Source organism: Lithobates pipiens, unplaced genomic scaffold (assembly GCF_037356315.1).
Source record: "Lithobates pipiens isolate NorthernLeopardFrog02 unplaced genomic scaffold, aLitPip1_a1.2 Scaffold_19, whole genome shotgun sequence".
NCBI classification, from domain to species: Eukaryota; Metazoa; Chordata; class Amphibia; order Anura; family Ranidae; genus Lithobates; species Lithobates pipiens.
This window is the reverse complement of record NW_027507764.1, coordinates 252,384,249-252,407,973: the sequence shown is the minus strand read 5'-3', so window position 1 is coordinate 252,407,973 and position 23,725 is coordinate 252,384,249. Positions and strand designations below refer to the sequence as shown.

Sequence of the window (23,725 nt, the reverse complement as noted above, 5' to 3'; positions counted from 1 at the left end):
AGAGATTTCCAGTGGGCCAGATGGTCTCTGGGGCCTCTATGATCGTTCGGAGGCCAGGCGCGATGTTATGACATCATGCCCGGCCTCTGCATTTGAAAAAAATGCTGCCGCCTCGGCTGGGAAACAGATTTTTTTTTCCCCAGGCTTCCCAGCCTAAAGGTGAGATCTGGGGACTTATTGACCCCAGATCTTACTGTAAAGAGGACTTGTCTTGCACTATTCCTATTACAAGAGATGTTTACATTCCTTGCAATAGGAATAAAAGTTATCAAAAAAAAATAAAAATGTAAAAAGCATTAAACAAGAAAAATAAGAGTAAAATTAACAATAAAAAAAAAAAATTAAAGCGCCCCTGTCCCTGCTTGCAGAAGCAAACGCATACGCAAGTCAAGCCCACATATGTAAATGACGTTCAAACTACACACGTGAGATATCGCCGCAAATGTTAGAGCAAGAGCAATAATTCTAGCACTAGACCTTCTCTGTAACTCAAAACATATAACCTATAAAAAAAATGTAAAACGTCGCCTATGGGGATTTTTAAGTACCGAAGTTTGGCACCATTCCATAAGCGTCAATTTTGAAGCGTGACATGTTAGGTATCTATTTACTTGGCGTAACATCATCTTTCAAATTATGCAAAAAAAATTGGCTATCTTTAAGGGTTTTTTTTAAATGCATTACACTCTGTTGCCGTCAGCTTCAGGTCTCATACAAATGATCAGAGCCAGGACATCAGGCTGTTGATCACTGTGATAGCCTGTGATTGGCTATCACACAGTGTTTGATCAGTAAAACCTGACAATGTACTCTCTTTCTCCTCTGAATGAAAATATATATTGTATCTCTTCCTCCAAGTCATAAAAAGAAGAAAATAAAACAAAAATATCTGTTCACATTATGTGAACCTAGGCTGAATATAAAAATGTATGGCATTCATTGCACAGGAGCAGGGGAATTTATTTCGTTTTTTTTGATGGTGGGTTCTTGCAAATGGCAGTAATTATACTGCACATCTTAAGTTTAATAAAAACTATTTCATAACATATTTTAAACCAGTTTTCCTTCCTTAATAAAAAAAAAAATCAGGAGATATCCCTTACCATTAAGTGCAGGCCCAATTTATCTGAAAATAATTTACCTTTTAACCCCTTCCCGACCAGCCGTCACAGTTATACTGCGGCAGGATGGCTCCCCTGTGCGAGCCGTCGTTGCTGTACGTCGGCTCCTTAAGACAGGTGCATGCGATAGCTCGTGACAGAGCGATAAACGGGATCCGTGTGTGTAAATACACAAATGCCGGTTCTGTCAGGGGAGAGGAGAGAGATTGTATGTTCCTACTAAGTAGGAACAACGATCTCTCGCCTTCTCTAGTCAGCCACATCCCCCCTACAGTTAGAACACATCTAACCCCTTGATCATCCCCTAGTATTAACCCCTTCCCTGCCAGTGACGTTTATACAGTAATCAATGACTATTTCTTTTTAGCTCTGATCGCTGTATAAATGTCATTGGTCCCCAAAAAAAGTGTCAAAAGTGTCCGACGCAATGTTGCAGTCCCGATAAAAATTGCAGATCACCGCCATTACTAGTAAGAAAAAAAAAAAAAAAAAAAAATATATATATATATATATATATATATATATATATATATATATATATAATAAACATGGCATAAATCTATCTTTTTGTAGACTTTAAACCGTTTTGCGCAAACCAATCAATATATGCTTATTGCGATTTTTTTACCAAAAATATATAGAAGGATACATATTGGCCTAAACTGATGAAGAAATTTGCTTGTTTTTTTTTTGGATATTTATTATAGCAAAAAGTACTGTACAAAATATTGTGCTTTTTTCAAAAATGTCACTTTTTTTGTTTACAGCGCAAAAAAAACAAACAAAAAAAAAAACACAGAGGTGATCAAATACCACCAAAAGAAAGCTATATTTGTGGGGAAAAAAGGACATACATTTTATTTGGGTACAACATCGCACCACCGCGCAATTTTCAGTTAAAGTGGCGCAGTGCTGTATCACAAAAAATGGCCTGGTCGGGTAGGGGGTAAATTCTTCCGGGCTGAAGTGGTTAAGGTATATATTACCTTAAAAAATAGGATTTTTAAAACAGCTTACCTGTAAAATCCTTTTTCTTTGATGTACATCAGGGGACACAGAGCCATAGTAATTACTATGTGGGTTATATATCGAAACGACAGGTGCTGGACACCCTAAGGCGTGTACTTCCCCCATATAATAGAGTCCTCAGTTTTGTAGCCAAGCAATACAAGTGTATAATAAGAAGGGAGGGACCTCTGTGTCCCCTGATGTACATCAAAGAAAAGGATTTTACAGGTAAGCTGTTTTAAAAATCCTATTTTCTTTTCTTACATCAGGAGACACAGGGACATAGTAATTACTATGTGGGATGTCCCATAGCAATGGCAACTGAAGAGGGAGAGACATAACAAAAAACAGGAGGCCAGAGGACTCATACTGCAGCCTGCAGTATACTGCACCCAAAGGCAATATCCTCATGACCTTTAATATTGATTTGATAAAATCTGATAAACGTATGAACCAAAGACAAGTCGCGGTCTTACAGATCTGAGCCATAGAGGCCTGATGATGCACCACCCAAGAGCCACTAATTACCCTGGATGATGAGTGTGCTCCTAACCTGAGAAGGAAGAATTTTCTTCTTTAAGCTGAAGCTTGAACAATTACTTGACAAATCTATTTGAGAAATATGGATCTTGACGCTGCCTGTCCACATCTTGGACCCTCTGGCAGTACAAACATAACCTGTGTTTTGTGAACCTGAGCGGTGGCCTTTAAATGGACTCTGATCGCTCTTACTACATCAAGAGAATGTAGTGCTTTCTCTTCCCCAGATTAAGGCTCTGGGGAAAAAGAAGGACAAATAATATCCTGGTTTAAATGAAAACCTGTTACCACTTTTGGTAGGAATTAAGCATGAGGACATAAAACCACCTCATCCTTATGCATGATGAAATATGGCTCTTACAAGACAGAGCCATAAGTTCCGATACTCTTCTAGCAGAAGAAATGGTAAGCGGAAAAGATTATCTTTCTTGACAAAAGAACCAAGGGAATTTCTCGTAAGGTTCAAATCTGATAAGACCAATCTTAAATCCCAAGGATTTAGAGGTGCCTTGATAGGGGGAATAAACATGATACCCCCTGAATATGCTACACACCAAAAGTGGGAAGCAAGAGGCCATAGGAAAAATTCTGACAAGGCCGGGATCTGGCTCTTAATAGAAGTCAAGACCAGCTTCATTTTAGAACCCATTTCAGAACCCATATGCAGGACATCAGGAAACCTGCCTATGACATACTTCCTGGGGTGCCAACCCCTGGATCCACACCAAGAAACATATGCCTTTCAGACTCTATAGTGATTCTGGTAGCCGGTTTCCTGGCATTAATCAAAGTAGACACTACCAAAAGTAGATCATTCACAATCTTTTATAGAGTGGGATTCAACAGCCAGACCTGTTTAAATTTTTTGGCCGTAAGGTAGTTGTGCAAGTTCTGCTTAATCCTGCGGAGAAGGCACGGAAGTAGCAGAACTGGAGGAAATGCACAGATCAGTGAAAACTGATCCCATGGGAAGACTAATGCATCTGTTTCTCCTGCTAGCGGACCTCTTGTTCTCGACCTAAAATTGTCGACTTTGTTGATAAATCTGGACGCGAATAGGTTCATGTCCGGAATACTCCATCTTCTGACATATCGCAAGGAAGATGTTGGGGTGAAGAGATCATTTTCACGGAAATAATTGTTGGCGACCCAAGTAATACGCCTGAAAAATTAGAATTGCTGATAAGCCAGGAATGTTGTGTTCTGCCCAAGCTAGAACATTATTCACCTCTTTTTGGGCTGCACGACCTCTCGGGCCCCCCTAGTGATTGATGTAAGCCACCGCCGTGGCCTTGTCAGACTGAATCCTGTCAGGACAGTCCCGTAGTCTGACCTCCAAGATTCTAGGGCCAGACATACTGCCTGAAACTTCCAAAAACGTTGATAGGCATGGTCCTCTAACCTGGACCATCTCCCCTTTACAGAATCTTCTTCCAGAGCTGCTCCCCAGCCTAGAAGGCTGGCATCTGTTGTTAACACCTCCCAGGATAAAGATTTTCCCTTTTGCTGGATAACAGCCACCAATTTAGCCTCTGACTATGTTGGGAGCCAAGCGTACTGGAAACAAACAAGGCCTGAATTTTTATTCCAGACCGACAGGATGGAGTCTTGAAGCAGTCTTTGAGTAAAACTGTGCGTAAGGGACGGCCTTGATGGAGGCCACCATTTCCCCTAAAAATCTCCTGCACAGCCGAATGAAGGAACTTTCCTTTGTTTTGATATTGAATTAGGAACTGATTCTTGTCCTGGGTAAGAATACCTTTTTCTGTATGGTATCTATAACCAGCCCCCAAGTACCGTAATCTCCTTGATGGTTTTAAGGAGACTCTTCCTAGGTTGAGAATCCAACCTAAAGATTTCAGATATTTACGGCTGAGATAAGACTCTGGTTTTAGGCCTGAGACTGAATGATCTATTAAAAGTAGATCTTCTAATAGGCTAGGACCACTATGAATTGAGCCCTTAACCTGGCTAAAGGAGGTGCCAGAATCTTTCAGAACACTCGTGGTCCCGTGGCTAAGCCAAATGGCAGGGCCACAACTGAAAAAATTATTTTATATTTCAAACCGCAGAAATTTCTGGTAAGCGGGAAATCCATACCAGGCCCTTCAGGTCTGGTATGTATTTTAAGGGGAACCCCGCGGCAAAAAAAAAATGGCGTGGGGTCCCCCTCAAAATACATACCAGACCCTTATCCGAACACGCAACCTGGCAGGCCACAGGAAAAGAGGGGGGCGAGAAAGCGCCCCCCTCCTGAACCATACCAGGCCACATGCCCTCAACATTGGGAGGGTGCTTTGGGGGTAGCCCCGCAAAGTACCTTGTCCCCATGTTCATGGGTCTGCGGCTGGGGGGCTTATCGGAATCTGTAAGCCCCCTTTAACAAGGGGACCCCCAGATCCCAGCACCCCCCTGTGTGAAATGGTACCCCTACCATTTCCCCAAAAAAGTGACAAAAATTTCACTTTTTTTGTTGCTCTCGTCCCCCTTTTTCCTGCGGCCTGCCAGGGTCTGGTATGGATTTTGAGGGGACCCCCGCGCCATTTTTTGCCGCGGTGTTCCCCTTAATATCCATACCAGACCTGAAAGGCCTGGTATGGATTTTGATGGGGTCCCCCACGCCATTTTAGTTTTTTTTGGCGCGGGGTTCCCCTTAATATCCATACCAGACCTGAAGGGCCTGGTATGCTCTTGGAGGGGAACCCATGCCGTTTTTATTATTTAAAATTGAAGTCGCCTGGCCTGGGGGCGACTTATAGTCGTGTTGTAAGTCGCCCCAAGTCATGTTGAAGTCTTAAGTCATGCTGGGATTCATACTCAAGTTGTGTCCAAGTTGCCTCCCAAAGTCACGCTGGAAGTCGTGTTGCCCCTGTGTGAATGGACTGTTAATGATACAGCGTGCGCTATTATCAATGGCATATTATTATCACGTGCGCCGGCATATCATCATCTGCTGCGCTTACGCGTGCACTAGTTCATACTCTCAATTAATAATTTATCTGGCGCATCAATTAAGGTATGAAACGGCGCAGCGCATTCATCTTAGTAAATGACCCCCATAGTGCGTCAGATAAACCAGCCCATTGCTGGGCCTGCTGATCAGGCAGAATCTCAGGTATCTTCCTTAACCCTTTGAAGTCCACATTTTTCAATGAGTTAGTGTGACTCAAAATGTGCTCCACCAAAATGGTGGAGCAGACATTAAAGGGTTAATGGACTGAGATACACCAATTGAAGCAAGAAACTGCATTATCCACCGGACATGTGAGACTCTGCTCACTGAGGTGATTGCAGAATCATTAGCTGGAACCCCCCCATTTCTTCATAGAAATGTTCCCATTCAGAATACATAATCTATGTATGAATAGGAAAAAACACCCCCAGGTGGGGGAGGTTCAAATGAACCTTATTAGAGGTAGATACCTCAAGAGCCTGTGCTGCAGGCAACAAAAGAGTTAAAGAGGAAGTAAACCCTGATGAGCTTACTTCCTCTTTCATTCCCTGCAAAGGCAAAGCATAATGGACTACTATGCATCGCATAGTAGTCCATTATGTGTCACTTACCTGACACAGGAGCCAGCGAAGTCGCCGCTGTCCCCTGTAGTCTGCCGCATCCATCTTTTTGGTGGGGTCTCGCAGCTCCGCCGCTGTCATTCGGCGAAGCCGCGATGACGTCACTCCCGCGCATGCGCACGGGAGCCGACACGCGTTGCAGCTTCGACGTTGAGAATGCCGCGCTCAGTGCGCAAATGCCTGTGTCACCAAACCTGATCCAGCCAACCTCTCTGCTCTGTCGCTCCACCGCTAGGCAGCAGCTTCATTCACAGTGCTTTAAAGACTTTCTGGACGTGTGGCCGTGTTAGCCACGTCCCCCGCGCTGAATACAGTCTCCCCTCTTCCTTTTTCAAAGGAGAGCATTTTCCCGTGAGACCGGCGTCTGCAGCATGGCGGGGGGGGGGGGGGGGGGGGGTAAATCCTCCGCTTTTTCGAGCAGCCGCGGTTTGCACTTTTAAAAAAATGCTTTTTTTTTCAAAAAAACAAGGCAGGTGCTTTGGCATGTCCCCTGAAGAGAAATAACGCCAATCTGGGGGCACAGGAAGAGACCAGGCACCCCTTTTCTTACTAGAGGGTCTGTGTCGGCTGAAGGAGAGGAGAGTGAAGGCTTCTGCTGTTTCCAGCGTCAGGATAGTGATTGCTCAATACAGCCCCCAGTGGTGACACATAGACATGACAACACTATACACAGAAGGAGAAATTCCTGAGAAAATCTCTCTTACCTTATCCTCGCAGCAGGGTTTTATCAGAGATAAAAACACAATCTTCGCCCTTCACTGTAGGCTCCGAGACCTTAAAGGAAACCTTCAGGAACCGGGGAACTCTCAGGTTAACCCACAATCCTGAACCTGTGACAGCACCCTGCCAGTAAAACTTTATGGCCTTACTACCAAAAAGTACTGGATCCCAGGGCCCAGCTCTCAAATGGAAGCATTCGCAAGCAAAACCTTGTTTCTTCAGATACGAGGCCCAGGTACCATTCATTTAGCCCATTACAAAGACATCAGAACGGATCCGGTCAGCATGGCTGGCCCTCATCAAGGATTACTGCACATCTTTACTCATGCCCAACACCTTAGACACTGGCGAAAAAAATAAGGACTCCCAGTAATGGGAGGGGTTATATGAGGGAAGTACACGCCTTAGGGGCGTGCCAGTATCCAACACCTAGACAAACAAGATATTTTGTTTTTTAAAAAGCCTTGCTGGAGGTAAATGTTAGTTTTGCATGTGTGCGCTGTAATATTTTTGTTCTGTTGTATGGTCTTATGGCAGCACATCTTTATGCATTTTTTTAGGGTGTGCCCTCCAAATATCTTGTTTGTCTATTGTATGGATTCTGATCAAATCCTGTTGGGTGGAGCACCCCACTCCCTCAGTAAGTACCTCTCATTAGTGACCACCTGTGTCATGGTGGAGACCTCATGTTCTCCCATATAGAGGAGTATAGCTCCCGTGGTTCAGAGAAGCAGGATCTCCTAGTCTATGGATAGTGTAGGACCCACTAATCATGGGGTACTTTGTTGCAGTAAGTGGGCTTAAGCACCGTATAGCAATATGGTGTGACCAAATCCCCATATTTTTTTGATCATGTTTTTTGAAAATGTCTAGGTGGTTTTAAAAAGCCTTGCTGAAGGTAAATGTTAGTTTTGCATGTGTGCGCTGCAATATTTTTGTATCCAACACCTGTCGGTCCGATATATAACCCACATAGTAATTACTATTCGAGCATTAAGATTTGATTTGCAGTCAGGCATCAGGAGGTTAAAATCTGTGCAGATAGTATAAGAATAAACAACCAGGACACTGCCATTGGAAGGCAAGCATGTTAACCACTTCACAACCAAACTGCTATCTTTTTGTTTTTGATTTACTCACATAACTCTGGCTTTAGTGTCTTACAAAGATGTATACCTGCACTTGGCTGTTTGCTGCCAAGAGCGCAGTGCAAATCTCAGTAGGTATATCTCCTATGGTGTATAGCTTAACAGGCAACAGCAAGTGTCAAGCTTGTGTAGTTCTATAAGGCCTAAGGCTGGGTTTACACATGTGCAGTGTGAGTTGAAGCTCTGTTTTCACAGCTAATTGACAAAGTATTCATTCAGCATTTCAGGTCAGTTTAACAGGATCAGGTCAGGTTTACTTTCCAGATCAGGTCAGGATTTTATCCTATTCACAACTAAATGACATATGCGATTCAGAAGTGTTCCCATAGAAGTCAATGGGCCTGAATTCACACCTGAGCCAGACACTGCTCACAAAACTGACAGGACTCATTTTCAATTCACACTGAATCTGCACTTCGGCTTCACCGGACATGTGTGAACAGGCACAATAGAAAGCAATGTTCTTTCACATGCCATGCGTATTGGATGCGGTTTAAAAATGCATCCAATTCACATGTGTGAACCTAGCCTAAAAGAAGCAGGCAAGGGGCACTTGGGGTAGTGTTTGGACTGTGCTCAGGGGAGCCAGGTAAAGATAGGGTTCAGGAACACCAATTGCCAGTGTACACCTTGCCTGAACACTTGACTCTCATACAAGTCTCTTCCTTGTTTTGTGTAGAAGGATTTTAACCAGCCCCAGTAACCAGCCCCAGAAGATTTGTTTGCTCAATGACCAGGCCATTTTTTGCGATAAGGCACTGTGTCGCTTTGAATGACAATTGCGTGGTTGTGCGATGTTTCTCCACAAATAGAGCTTTCTTTTGGTGGTATTTGATCATCTCTGAGATTTTTATTTTTTGCGCTATAAACATAAAAAAAGAACGACAATTTAAACAAAAAAAACAATATTTTGAACTTTTTGCTATAATAAATATCTCCAATTTTTTTTTTTTTAAAAGCACATTTTTTCCTCAGTTTAGGCCGATATGTGTTCTACATATTTTTGGTAATAAAAATCACAATAAGCATCTACAAAATAGGGGTAAGATTTATTCCATTTTTTTATTATTATTTTTTTTACTAGTAATGGCAGTGATCAGCAATTTTTAATTGGAAATGCGACATTATGGCAGACAGATCGGACACTTGACACATTTTTGGGACCATTGGCATTTATACAGCGATCAGTGCTATAAAAATGCACTGATTACTGTGTAAATGTCACTGGAAGAGAAGGGGTTAACACTAGGGGGCGATCAAGGGGTTAACTCGATCAAGGGGTTAACTGTGTTCCCTAGGAAGTGATTCTAACTGTGGGGGGAGGGGACTGACTGGGTGAGGAGAGCAATCATTGTTCATACTTAGTATGAACAACAGATCGCTCTCCTCACCCCTGACAGCATGCCGTTCTGTCTGTTTACATTGTATGGAGCTGTGTGGAGCTATCGTGGGCACATACATAGGCACCGCGTGTGCATGCCTCCGGCGGCACGCACACGGCCCCTAGTGGTCAAAAGGCAAACCGACATAGTTACGTTGGTTTGACCAGGGGAGCCAACCTGCGCAGTACAACTGCGGGAGCTGGTCAGGAAGGGGTTAAGGGACAAACTATTTTAGACGATCTGATAACTAAATCGACAATGCACCTGTAGGGTAATGTTTTGTTCCCTCTTTCCTAATATATGCATTTCAATCAGTTAATCAAAAACTCTAAATTTAATTTAACACCTGAGAAACCTAGATAGAGCATGTCTACTGAAAGAACTTCTGAACACTCTGTGAAGAAAACCGATACATTTTTTGCAAAAGACAGAGCTGGTATTACTACAAAAGTTGTCTCTGTTAAGTGTGGGAATTCAATAAAGAACGCATTTCAGTTCCCCATTTTTCTTCATTTAACAAAACATTTTAAAATATTATTCAGTAAAAATAGAGACTTGGTTAAGATTCTAAAAAATATTGCAAGGCACTGTATATCAGAACAATTACAGCTAATAAAAGTTTTTGTTTTTTTTAACTTGCATTTAAATATGCTTAATGTGAAATAAAGTTGGCCACTTTTTTATTTATTTTTTAAAAAACACAATTTCAGAATATTCTTTCCAAATATACACATTTTTCTTCAACTCACACACAGTAATGAATATTGCTACAATGTGAGCGTTCCCGTCAGTTAATATGTGCGCACAAACAACACTTAATAAAATTAACTGTGAGCTGTGTTTAAAGCAATAGTCAAGTAGAAAGTTACTTCAGTGCAAATGCAGACTCCTTCGTTAGGCATGTCTATCAATAGTGTAGTCTCTTTTGTTGTAAGTTCTTTTATTGATAGGCCATTGTAAATTTTAAAATACCCATCCCGAACATGAAGACATCCAGAAGAAACTTTTACAAAGAGTATGAAAAAGGCAGTCACTCCTAAGGTCAATTAGGATGTCAAAGTCACTCTGTTTCACTCCTCGTCTCTTGAAGGTTTTCTTTATATGGTCTATAATAAAAAAAATAAAAAAAAATAGAAAGGATATTACTTTCATATTAGTCAACAGTCTGTTGCTTAAATAAAGTAGATTTGAGCAAAACTTGTCTTTACCTTACCGTTCTAGAATACCTTGAACAGCAACACTTATATTAGGGGGGAAAAGAACCAGAAACCAGAGAAGAGTGAGCAGAGTGACTACTTCATTAGAGAGGTGTTAAACCTTTATAGTCTAAATAGCGAGTTAGGCCCATAAAGTTTATTTCCAGTATTGCATTCAAACTGGGATAACATCTATTTTTTTTATTTATTTGTTACATATTCACATTCACTCGGAATAGAAGAATTAAAAAATTGTGAAATACCTTTTTAAAAGCTTGTTTCTGAAAACTCCAGATGGAAGAATCCTACTTAGTTCTCCATTGCTATGTAATGCTTATGAGAGGGCAGGGGAGTTGCATGTACTGTGCTGGCAAGTTTTATTAGTAGATGTTAACTAGATGTACAGAGCTGTCTGTCCCAACAAAAAATGAATGATCTCAAGACGTATTTCTCAGTTTTGTCCTCCAGTCCCATATCTCTACATTGACATATTTTCTAATTAATAGCAGCTGCCCTATGTATAATCCTGATTATAAAAAATATATATATTTTCAGGTATGCTGTGTAAATGGAAACAGATTGTGGAAAGTTCTTAAATGTGAGTGTAAAGGTAAGGTGAGAAAGACACTTAGCAAACGATACTGCTGAACAACATTTAGTGTGAGCAACTTGGCAACACTGTATGATGGGAAAGTGGGAGGGTTGGATTAAATTGCAAGATTAGCTGAACTTTGGCAGGTAAGACAGTTCACATTTATAAATCTTGCATGTGTATTTGGCTGTTTGCTTAACCACTTGCCGACCGCTGTTGGCAAATATACGTCGGTAGAATGGCACGGCTGGGCAAAGTAACGTAACCGTATGCTACTTTGACTTTCCCGCCATCTGTGCGCGTGCGTGCCGCTGGCGGCGCGCGCCTGCTGCGAGCTCCGTGACCGTGGGACCTGATCGCCGCGGGGATACCTGTGATCATGTCAAAGAGCTCAAGAACGGGGAGATGCCGATGTAAACAGCATCTCCCTGTTCTGCCTAATGACAGGACACTGATCGTCTGCTCCCTGTCATCGGGAGCAGCGATCAGTGTCCACGTGACGCACAGCCCAGACAGTTAGAAACACTCCCCTATGACACACTTAACCCCTCCCCACCCCCTAGTGGTTAACCCCTTCACTGCCAGTGACATTTTTACAGTAATCAAGGCAATTTTATAGCATTGATCGCTGTATTAATGCCAGTGGTCCCAAAAATGTGTCAAAATCGTCTGATGTGTCCGCCATAATGTCGCAGTCACAATAAAAATCGCTGATCGCCACCGTTACTAGTAAAAAAAATATATATATATTAATAAAAATGCCATAAAACTATCCCCTATTTTGTAGACGCTATAACTTTTGTGCAAACCAATCAATAAATGCTTATTACGATTTTTTTTTTTTTTTTAAACAAAAATATGTAGAGTATGTATCGGCCTAAACTGAGAAAAAAACGTTTTTTATATATTTTTGGGAATATTTATTATAGCAAAAAGTAAAAAAGAATGCGTTTTTATCAAAATTGTCGCTCTTTTTTTGTTTATAGCGCAAAAAATAAAAACTGCAGGGGTGATCAAATACCACCAAAAGAAAGCTCTATTTGTGGGAAAAAAAGGATGTCAATTTTGTTTGGGAGCCACGTCGCAGGACCGCACAATTGTCAGTTAAAGCAACGCAGTGCCGAAACGCAAAAAGTGCTTCCGGGGCTGAAGTGGTTAAAGAAAAACTCCAGGCATTGTACATTTTTATATAGTTAAACTGGTCCAGCTTGGACCAATGTAACGATGTATATACTATACCCAGCCAATCCCCCTGAAACCTGGAAATCACTATAGTAGAGTGCCGGACTGATGCATTCTCAACACAGGAGGTTAGTCACGGCACGCTTAAAAAAAAAAAATGCAAGTTGATCTATATACAGATTACAAACAGAGAAGGGGAGCAGACACTTAACACCAACACAATTCACTATACCACCTATGAACGTAGTACCAAACTATCTTTAGAAGAAACAATGTAACAAGGTAGAATAACCGTTTCTGCCCTTAATGCCGGACCCCAAGATTTATCTGTATTGCAAACTTACATTGGTCCAGCTTAGCACACTGTAAATACGTATATCTCAGAAATGACTGGGGAAGTTGAAAATAATCATAGTAGTTGGCGCTACTACAACAATAGCTGCAATCATCTGGGTCCTGCGTAAACAGCTTCCTCACTGCACACTGACCATTGGTTCAGCACTTCCACCATTGATGGATTGGATTTATTTCAGCGAAAAAGTTCACTTTGAATGCATGCCATTCACAGAAACATTTTTTCTCCATGAAAGGCATTCTGTGATTGAATGAGGTGGAAATGTGGGATGGTATTTCACTATCTCCACCTTGTCAAATCAAAAACGATTTACATTCATTGAAAAGAATGTAAGGCATTCTGTGAATGATACCCATGAAGGAGCAAGCGACTCCCTTTGTTCATTATGCAGCAAAGCAGCCATTTTGGCATGGGAGCCAGAAAACAGCTGCGATCACTGTAGTAGCAGTGACTACTACAATGCTTCTCCACTTTCACAGGGATACCAAATGTATACAATATGCATATTTACACTGGTTCAAGCTGGACCATGTAACTATACATAAAAATCCATATCTGGAATTCTATTTTAACCCTACGTTCACAACTATGTGCTTTTTGGTGCGCTTTGCATTTTACAGAAACGCTCTAGTCTATTTACCATGGTATATTATTTATGTAGTTCACATTTGTTCGTTTTGCAATGCTGCGTTTTTTTAAAAGAGTTTGGGACTTTTTTCCCCACAGTAGATTGTGTTTTGGGTTAAATAGACTTCAATGGAGTTGCACCAAAATTTTATCCCTCCCCAATCCATACCAGACCCTTATCTAAGCATGCAGCCAAGCAGGTCAGGAAAGGGAGTTGACGAGCGAGTATGTGCTGTGGTTGTGTGGGTGGGGGCTTATAAGAATCCAGAAGCCCCCTTTAACAAAGGGGATCCCCAGATTCTGCCCCCCCCCCCATGTGAATGAGTAGGGGTACATTGTACCCTTACTCATTCACCAAAAAATGTGTCACCTCAAAAAGACACTTGCACTGGATAGCGATGCAAGCCAATAGTACTCCATGTCATATGGTCAATTAAACTTGCAGGAATTGCATAATGAGATCTATATAAAAAGTGTTAAGCCATATACTGAAAATATAACTGCATCCAAAAAGCTTGATTTGTTCAGTGGATTCGCTCCATTTCTTCAGGAGTGGATGCATGACATATAGGTCAGTTATAGTAAACATGCAGTACAACAAGTCTAAAGCTGCTGGAAGTGTATATCCCTGGAGCTGTAGTAAAAAGGGCCCCCCAGAAAGACTGGGTGCATACATGTGTGAAACCCCCAGGAAATTGTGGTCTCCATGTCATAGTCCAGGACAGACAATTCCAGCAGTCTTCAGCTTGTAGTACCGCATGTTTACCCTGACCGACATATATGTCATGCATCCGCTCCTAAAGAAGTGGAGAAAATACACGGCACGCGTCAAGCTTTTTGGATGCAGTTATGTTTTCAATATATGGTTTAACAATTTTTATACAGAACTCATTATGCAATAGATCAACTTGCATATTTTTTTTTTTTTTTTTTTTTAAGCGTGGAGTGGCTAATTCCTGCAAGTTTAATTGACCATATGACATGGAGTACTATTGGCTAGCATCTTTATCCAGTGCAATGTGCTATGTTGCTTATGTGTATATATATATATGAATTATAATATGTTGTTGCTATGTATGTATGTATGTAAGTATGTATGTGTGTGTGTATATTGAATGAATATATATATTTTTGTATGTACTAACTGCACATGCATTATGTCATGTAACTGTTTTATACTAAAACTAAACACGTTATTACACATTGATCATTTATTCAATCATGCATAGTGTACCTCATTTAAAGTCCTAAACCTCTCTCTTTAATTCTAAGCTTTAACAATAACAATTCAAAATTCACACAGCATGACAGCTTTACCGTTGAGTCTGAAGAGGCCAGGGTGTAGATGATGGTGTGGGCAAGGAAGACGTTGGACTCGCTAGCATTGCACTATAAATATTTGATGCAACAACCAATATGCAAAGAAGAATAGGGCCAATGATTGCTCCTTCCAGTCCTAGGTAGTATGCACCTCCTGCAACTGCCAGACCCGTCAAATAAGGATGACCTCCTCTGTTAAGAGAGAACAAAACATGGTATACAGTACATTCCTTATTTTCTTATGAAGCAAAACTAAGTTATCAAATGTACCTTAAAGAAGAACCTTGGGGAAAAAAAATGTATCTTCCCATGCAGTGGGGCTGGGCCTGCACTGCATGGGTTAACTGTTTGTTTTGCTCCTGCCCCCCCACACTCTAGTGGTCTTGGGAATGGACTGTTCCTGATATCATCATACCCATAGACGGGCTCTGAGTTTGAGGACGATAGGAACAGTCCACCGCTGAACGTGGGGAGCGCAGTTTTCCAGAGGTTCGAGGGACTGGGTAAGAACAGCTTTTCCTTGCGCCCCCAGACAAAATGAGTAGTTAACCCATGCAGTGCAGGCAGAGCCCCACCGAATGGGAGAATAAAATTTTTCAAGGAGTTCTTTTTTAAACAATATTTCTGAATATTAACACATCCGATTGGCTTGTATCTTTAATGTCAGCTGCAATGCATACATAGCGTAAAACAGTGTAGCAGTGCTTCCCTGCATATAGCTGCATGTGGACCTGTGCAGACTGAATTCTGAGAAATGTTCATTAAGACTAGGTAAATGCTCATTTTGTTGGAGGACATTTGGATGCTACCCAGTAACTTAAATTTTTCTCCTCACTCCAGCAGTTTTCCACATTCTGCATAAAAAGATCTATTTGCTCTGTTTAGAAAATGTCAGATATATGTATATATTTTTATAGTGTGGCTATTCAAAAAAACCTTTGCTACCACATCTGAACAGGTTTAAAAGATATGTAGTAGAACTGCACGATTCTGAAAAAGTATGATCTGAGGTTAGGGACAGCATATTTTGTAGGAGTGTTGAGCAAGGAGGCTCTGATACGTGGTTTACGGGCTGCCCATATAAAGTTATTAATAATCCGTTGTAGCCCGGATATGTCTGATTTCAACATTGGGATTGGTAGGGTCCTGAACAGGTAGAGGACGTGTGGTAAAATGAACATCTTGGTCAGGGCTATTCTACCAGCCCAGGAGGCCCTCACGGAAAGAAGCGATTTGACAATATCCTGGAGTTTCTGGGTCAACTGAACAATTTTAGTACGCAAGAGTAAAGATGTGGGGGAGGTCAGTTGAATGCCAAAGTAGGTCATGGAGGAACTGGGAGGCCAGGAGAATGGAGAGACTGAAGTGATACTAGTTTTGAGTTGTGGGGAAAGGGAGATCCCTAACATAGCGAATTTGGAAGGATTTAGTTTATATAAAGATATTTGGCTAAAGCGATGCAGAAGGGCACATAGGGGTGGTAGGGAGTGTAGGGGGTCTGTGAGCCAGATGACAATGTCATCGACATAAAGGCCAATCTTATGTGTACTTTGGTTAACCTCAAGACCGGCTATGTCCGCGTGGGTTCTAACTGCTTGCTCCAGAGGTTCGATCATCAGTGCGAAAATTAGTGGCGATAGGGGACAGCCCTGGCGGGTCCCATTCGTAATTAGGAAGGGGGAGGACAACAGGCCCGATGTTAGGACTTTTGCACTCGGGGTGGAATAGAGGCCCAGTATGGCTTGTCGGAACGGGCCTAGGATGCCAAATTTTTGTAGGACCAGGTCTAGATAGAGCTAATTAACTCTATCAAATGCCTTCTCTGCATCTAAAGAGAGAAGGCATTTGATGGTGCTCCGCCCAGTGGATCATATCAATGAGTCTACGGGTACCATCCGAGGCTTGTCTTGTGGGGATAAAGCACACTTGGTCTGGGTGAACCAGGTTGGGGATATGACTGGCTAAACGGGTGGCTAACAGCTTTGCATATAGTTTAGTATCAGTGTTAAGTAATGATATAGGACGATAACTGGCCGGGTCGTGGGACGGTTTCCCAGATTTATGTATGGTGGTGATGACCGCCTCTAGGGATTCAGATGGGATTTCCCATGTGGTTAAGAATCTATTGAAGGAGTTGCATAAGTGAGGTAGGATCTGGTCTGCATACATTTTATAGTATTCATTTGTATACCCGTTGGGTTCAGATGCTTTGTGCAGAGGAAGTTCTTTTATAGCTTTAATAATCTCTTGTTGAGTGAATGGCTGGGCTAGTGAACTCAGTTGTGAGGGAAGCTGGAGGGGTGCAAGGAAGTCTTCTATAAGATCTGGAGTGGGATGTGGTTCTGATGTAGATTGGGAGAGGTTATATAATTTAGAGTAAAAGAGATTAAATTCACCAGCTATATCCTTGGGGTTTGTTAGTTTGTGGCCCTTTTGGTTTAAGAGAAATGGGATTCTGTTCTGCGCTGCTCTCTTTTTGTATTGTTGGGCATGGTGTTTCCCAGCTTTATTGCCTTGGGAGTACCAGGTGAGGCGGAGACGCCCGAGGTAAAAATCATAGTTTTTATGAAGGAAGGAGCTAAGGTCATTCCTGAGATCCCTGAGTTCTTTTGCGATTGCTGGGGTGGGGTTACATTTGTTTATGAATTCAACAGTGTGAATTTTTTGTAAAAGGGGAGTTAATCGTAGAGGTTTTCTTTTTGGACGTGTCTATCTGGATGTCTAGGACTTCGTTAAAGTCCCCACAAAGCACAATGTGGTCTTTGGGGTAGAATTGGACTTTACGCAATATGGACCTATAGAAAGCTTTTTGACCAATATTGGGGGCATATATATTCACTATGACCAGTGGTTGGTTATTGAATGTGCCCAAGAGGATCAGATACCTGCCTGCGGGGTCTTGTTCAATGTGGGTAAGGGAAAAGGTTATGGATGAGCACACAGTGATCATTACTCCTCTTGTTTTCTTGTTGGCTCGTGCATGAAAGCAATGGGGGAATAGCCTGTGAGAACACTGTGGGAGATTGGGTTCAGGGAAGTGCGTTTCCTGTATGCACAGTATGTCCGCCTTTTGGGTTATAGCTTCTCGTCAAAGTAGTGATCTTTTAAAGGGACTGTTGAGGCCTTTGGCATTCAAAGAAACAATTGTGAGAGACATCTCTTCTGGAGAGAGGGGTCAGACAGAATATTTCACTGTGGTACCGAGAGGGATACACTCCAATTTGGAGGGGAAGGAGAGGAGGAGGACAAGGCTGTCAGAGCAAAGGTGTAGCTGAAGAAGATATTGTAGCCATTGAGGATTTTGAATACAACAGAGTGTGTGATCAGGTCAGGCTGGTTCGGGAAGGTGGGCCTGAGCTAATCACACAAAATAATAAACAATACAGCAACAAAATTTAAATAAACAAATAAACAGTATTTTCAAGTCAGCGATAAGGTTTTTTACCTGTTAACTTGAGAATTCAAACTAGTGGATGTGCTTAGCACATCAAAGGTAGTGGAGCATGGAAGGGGTGTCATATAGACTTCCACTCCTCCACTGCATCATTGTTTAGAGAATACATAACAGAACTAAAGTAACCAGCGTCAAATAGGTACAATTTCTAGCAAGAAAGTCTATAATGGATATTGAATATTACCTATTGGCGGAGGACGACCTACAGTTAAGTGAGAGCGTGCGAGTCCCAGGGGTTGGCAATTCTGGATGATGGCCTCGCGCTGGGGGTGGTGGGAGGAGGTGCTTGGGTGATCAAGCCCCAGTTGTGGAGTTGTTTGAGGCCTTCCTTCGGAGACAGAATGGCGACCTGTTGGGTCACTAGGAGCTTTGTGGGGTGGCCCCATTTATAAACAATTTTACGGTCACTTAGTATGGAAGTAACCGGGGCAAAGGCTCTGCGTGCCTGAGCAGTGGTCGCAGATATGTCGTTGAAAAGCATGACTTTGTTGAAAGGTTCTGGTAGCAATCGCAGGGATCACGCTGTGCGCATAATTTCCTCCTTGATATGAAAAAAATGCACTCTTGCCAGTATGTCTCTGGGGACAGAGGGAGGGAGGTGCTGAGGCATATCAATTCTATGCGCACGGTCTATGAGCATGTCCTGCATTGTTAGCGATGGGACAAGTTTGCGGAACAATTGGTGGAGGTACAGTATTATTTCTGTTGTTGCCAAGGATTCAGAGACCCTCCTTATTTTTATATTGTTCCTTCCCGAGCGATCTTCGAGATCTGCGACTTTTAGGTGGAGTTGGCTGATCATCGCGGCTTGCTCGTCTTGTATGTCTACCATGGTGTTATGCGCTCTAGTGGCTTCAGAGAGATGTTACTCAATATGGTCGGTGCACTGCTCTAACGAGTTAACTGTTTCTTGAATTTGGTTTACAGATATTTTAAGCTCCGTATGTAGCTCTGCTTGTAGGGACATTGACACAGCCCCTCTTTAAGCCACTGGGTTGTTACGCCACCTTTAGGAGAAGACTAGGCATTACATGTTATGAAAAAACGCATAACTCTTACTTCCACCAAGGGGCGGTCTTTTGGGTAACCATCCCCCTAGCCTGCCATGCAGCCATCAGTACGTCAACAAGCAGTATAACGTAAAGAAAATTAGGAGGGGCGGGTGCTGTGTCAGTCAGTGAATTACAGAGAAAAGGATTTTATGGCGAGTACAAAAAATCCTATTTTCTCTTATATTCACCGACTGACACAGCTCCTCTCTTAGCCATTGGGACATCCCCAAGCAGTGCCAAAACAAGGGGTGGGAAAACAGCATAAAAAACTTCATTCACCATGGCAAGTGGGAACTAGTATGAACTTTACCCAGAAAACGATAGTGTATGGCAAAAACACCACAAAAAAACGGGTGCTCCTCAACAGAGAGGCCCTAGCTTCAAACCGCACCAAAACTGCAACAGTGCATTAACTTAAAGGTACTAAGTTTTTACCCAAAAACCAGGAAGAAAGAAAAATTGCAAATCCAATTGCAATCCTGGATATAGAAAAGGAGCACCAACGCCATCCTTTCTCCTCACACATGCCGACCAGCTTTTTAACCAAATCAGGTGCCTCAGCACCACTGCTGACACTGAAACCCTGGATAACAGAGGAAGGGTATCCAGGGCTGCGTCACAAACGTACTTCAGGCCTTGCACTAGTTGGTCTGCTAGTTCCACGCAGAAAGGGGAAGCCTGTTCTCCCAATTCGCAGTGCAACAGTTTTGCCCACTCAGTTAGTGTCTGCGACACAAGTGCGGATGCCAGTACTCGTCGCATGGCTGACCCCACAAACGTAAACAAGGAACGAGCCACTGCCTCGGCCTTCCTGTCCGTGGGATCCTTAAATGCAGGAGTCCCCTCTACTGGGATTGTGGTTACTTTGTTTAACCTGGATACCGGGGGGTCCACGACCGGAGGAGCCGACCACTTCTTGAGAAGGCTCTCCTCAAAGGGGTAACGCACCGCCATGTATTTGGGGACCGAAAAGGTCAGTTGCGGTCGACCCCATTCCTTGTAAATGAAAACTGATCTGCAATGTGCCCAGGCTCAAAGAAAATGGCCACCAAGCGTCCAGCATAAGGACATAAAGCACTGAGAAAATGGCTCCTGGACTACAGGAAAGCATGCAGCTCCTGGAGCCTGATGAAAAACGTGCTCAGGCTTCAAGAAAATGGCCGTCGGCATCCAGTATAAAGGACAAAATCATAGGGGAAATGGCTGCCAGATACAGAGAGCATGCTGTTCCTTGCCCTCACCTAAGATGGCCGCTGAACACTGAAAACCATGAGGAACATTGGCAGAAAATGGTGGTGATCAGCGTTGCAGGGATTACACACAGCCTCAACAGACACCCCCCGGGAGAGAAAAACACACCGCAGGGGACAGCCAGCCAGCGCAGAACCCCCCAGAGGAGAGCCCCTGTACATGACACACACACACCGCTATGCAGTATCCCCCACAGGGAGAGGGGGGGGAGAAGACAGGGAGAGAAGAAAGGGAGGTGAGGGACCCCTAAATCGACCTCCCTGGGAATGTCCAGCTGCTCAACCCCACCGAGGCAGGAAGAGCTGTACTTACCAGTCCTGAGGAGCTGGGAGACATTCCATCACAGACCCACTCTCCGATCAGTAAGGGGTGGCTGCTGGCCTCAGCACACTGTGATGCAGACATCAGTAGCGTGGTCATATGTGCGCCCCGTTGCATAAAAGCTCACAACCTCCTCTGGAGCTGAGGTATGTCGTGGCCGGCATAGCGCCGACCTGCACGTGCTCGCTGACCAGGCTGGGGAGACTACAAGGATAAGAGTATCCAGCCTGTCACCCAGCCGGCTGTTGATAGCAGATCACAGGATCTGTCATCTTGCGCAAAAAGCAAAGCTTCTGCAGAAAAAACATGGACCGATGAGCCCGTCAGGGTTGCTAGGTCCTTCTCCTTCACTAGGCAAAATAAAAATGATGGCTGCATGGCAGGCTGGGGGGTTGTTACCTAAGGGACCGCCCCTTGGGCGGAACTAAAAGTTCTGTGTTTTTTCATAACATGTAATGCCTAGTCTTCTCCTAAAGGTGGCATAACAACCCATTGGCTAAGCGAGGGGCTGTGTCAGTCAGTGAATATAAGAGAATATATTTTTTTTTTTTTGGGGGGGGATATTTATTATAGCAAAATGTAAAAAAGAATGCATTTTTTTTTCACAATTGTCGCTCTTTTTTTGTTTATAGCGCAAAAAATAAAAACCGCAGGGGTGATCAAACACCACCAAAAGAAAGCTCTATTTGTGGGAAAAAAAGGACGTCAATTTTGTTTGGGAGCCACGTCGCACGACTGCACAATTGTCAGTTAAAGCGACGCAGTGCAGAATCGCAAAATGTGCTCTGGTCAGGAAGGGGGTAAAATCTTCCGGGGCTGAAGCGGTTAATGTGGCAGTGGAGGGTGCAAACAAGCAGAGCTTCCCCTATTGGGTGATTACAGCCATGATATAGCTAATAAGTCTTGCCAATCATAGGTTTAATGTCAGTAGCAGGCTTAAAGTGGTTGTGAACCCTTAAATATATCTGGTGAAGTGACTAGCCTCCGGTGATACACTGAGATGAAACAAATCCTCCTACTTAAGTTGTAGCTTATAATAAAAAATCTGCGCTTAGTAAAATAAAATAAGATAAAATAAATAAAAATCAGCAGCTGAACACTATAACCAGGATACGGGGCACAACGAAAACATTAGAAATAAAAGTGCAGCGCTTAAGTTGTAGCTTGTTTATTTACAACCCTCTATTCTCTACAGCCCTGTAAAACACAGATCAGAGGCTTTTTCTCGGCTCCACAAAGCAGGTGGTGGGGAAATGTCACATGCTGCAGAGCTACAGCACAGAGCTCAGTGAAATCTGAGCCCTGATTGGAGGGAAGGGACACACCCCTCAAAACACTATAGACCATGCATAGCGGAGGCTGTCAGTCATAGGTCGTGTGCTGGAGCTACCTCTATTGTCCCCTTCTACCTGCTTTATTGACACAGTAAATTGCATACATCATTAATATGATAACAGTGTACAGTAGTACTTTGGATTACGAGCATAATCCGTTCCAGAAGAATGTTTGTAATCCAAAGCACTCGTATATCAAAGCGAGTTTCCCCATAGGGATCAATGGAATCTCAGATTCATTCCAATGTCACTGCTAGTTTAGGCACTACCGGATGAAGCCAGAGGTGGGGGGGGGGGGGGGCGTGCCTGAGACACTCAGGAGCAGAGTGTTTCCGGCTCCGAGCTTCTCTGAGCGTCACTGGGGGCGTCACTGGCGCCCCCATACCTCTGGCCAAATGCAATACTGCACATCCCAGAGGCTTGAATCCTGCTTGTCTTGCGAGACAAAACCGAGTCAGGATTATTAAAAAAAAAAACACAGCTCATATTGCGAAACATAAACCGCGTTACTCGCAATCTGAGGTTTTACTGTAATTAGAATGTCAAAAAACAATAAAATTACAGAACAAATTGTTAATTTTTCATGTGATAACCACTTTTAAAGCTCCATGCGGCATTTCTATCAGGATTTGTATTAAATATTCACGGACTGAGTTAAAGCTAAATTGTCATCCATTTTAACAAATGTTCACTTGTAAAAGTGTTGTCCAACAGCAGGCACCACATAATGTTATTCCAAATTAACTACTAAAGAAACTAAACAGAATTATAAATCTTTTGGCAGATAAGTTAGCTCACATACTGTATGTGTATTTGAACTGTGTATTTAGCCATTTGTCTGGAGTTTAGCCTTAATATGTACTAGTTAGGATATTAATCAAACTATGATCTGTATGTTTAATGTGATCACTTACCCAGATATATCAGAGTAAATTGCTGTATCAACACAGTATGTTGGCAACAAATGACATATAAGTAGTAATACTGCTTTGAAGCTTTCTCCTTGGGAAAACCAAAGGTCTAAAACAGCAGGTATAGCGGCCCAGTATGTCCCCAAAAAAGGTACTGCTCCAAGGGTTGCAGCCAAAGCTGGAAAATAACAAAAATCATTAATTTAGTGGCAAATATACTGTTTATGTGTGATGTGTTAAAAACAAACACATGCAAAGCTAATTGCACATACAACACACAAGTTGAGTAGCTACTATAAGATATGCATTTGGAGTCTAGAAAAATGCAGACATTTCATCTAAAAATGTATTCACAGAACTGTTTCATGTTCTTTTGAGTTTTTTTATATATAAAAAACAGGACAGACAGGTATATGCAATTGCACTAGAATATGCTATGATTAGAGGAAACGTTCATGGAAAGGTATACATGTTTATTTATTCTGAAGGTTCTTTTCTTGATATGTCAATTATAAGCCTGTATGTTACCATCGCAGTTACCTTGTGCGTGAAACTATATTCATAGTATAAATATGGGACTTTTAAGGCACAGCATTTTTGAAAAAAAAAATTACATTTATTTAAAATATGATAAAATT

At 42.5% G+C, this 23,725-nt stretch overlaps 1 protein-coding gene across 3 annotated transcripts in view; it reads right to left on the bottom strand.

Moving 5' to 3' along the window:
• Nucleotides 1-10,155: 10,155 nt before the first annotated feature.
• Nucleotides 10,156-23,725, bottom strand: part of TMEM245 (transmembrane protein 245) — a 198,941-nt gene continuing 185,371 nt past the window's right edge. For 2 of the 3 annotated variants that reach the window (XM_077491919.1, XM_077491920.1), the window contains 3 exons: nucleotides 23,091-23,265; nucleotides 14,762-14,956; nucleotides 10,156-10,598 (listed from right to left, as the gene is read on the bottom strand). In XM_077491919.1, coding sequence (XP_077348045.1) covers nucleotides 10,553-10,598; nucleotides 14,762-14,956; nucleotides 23,091-23,265 — 416 coding nt within the window. In that variant the 3' untranslated portion in view covers nucleotides 10,156-10,552. Of the gene's footprint in view, nucleotides 10,599-14,761; nucleotides 14,957-23,090; nucleotides 23,266-23,725 lie in introns of those variants that run through there. The other variant, XM_077491921.1, reaches the window with a different exon arrangement.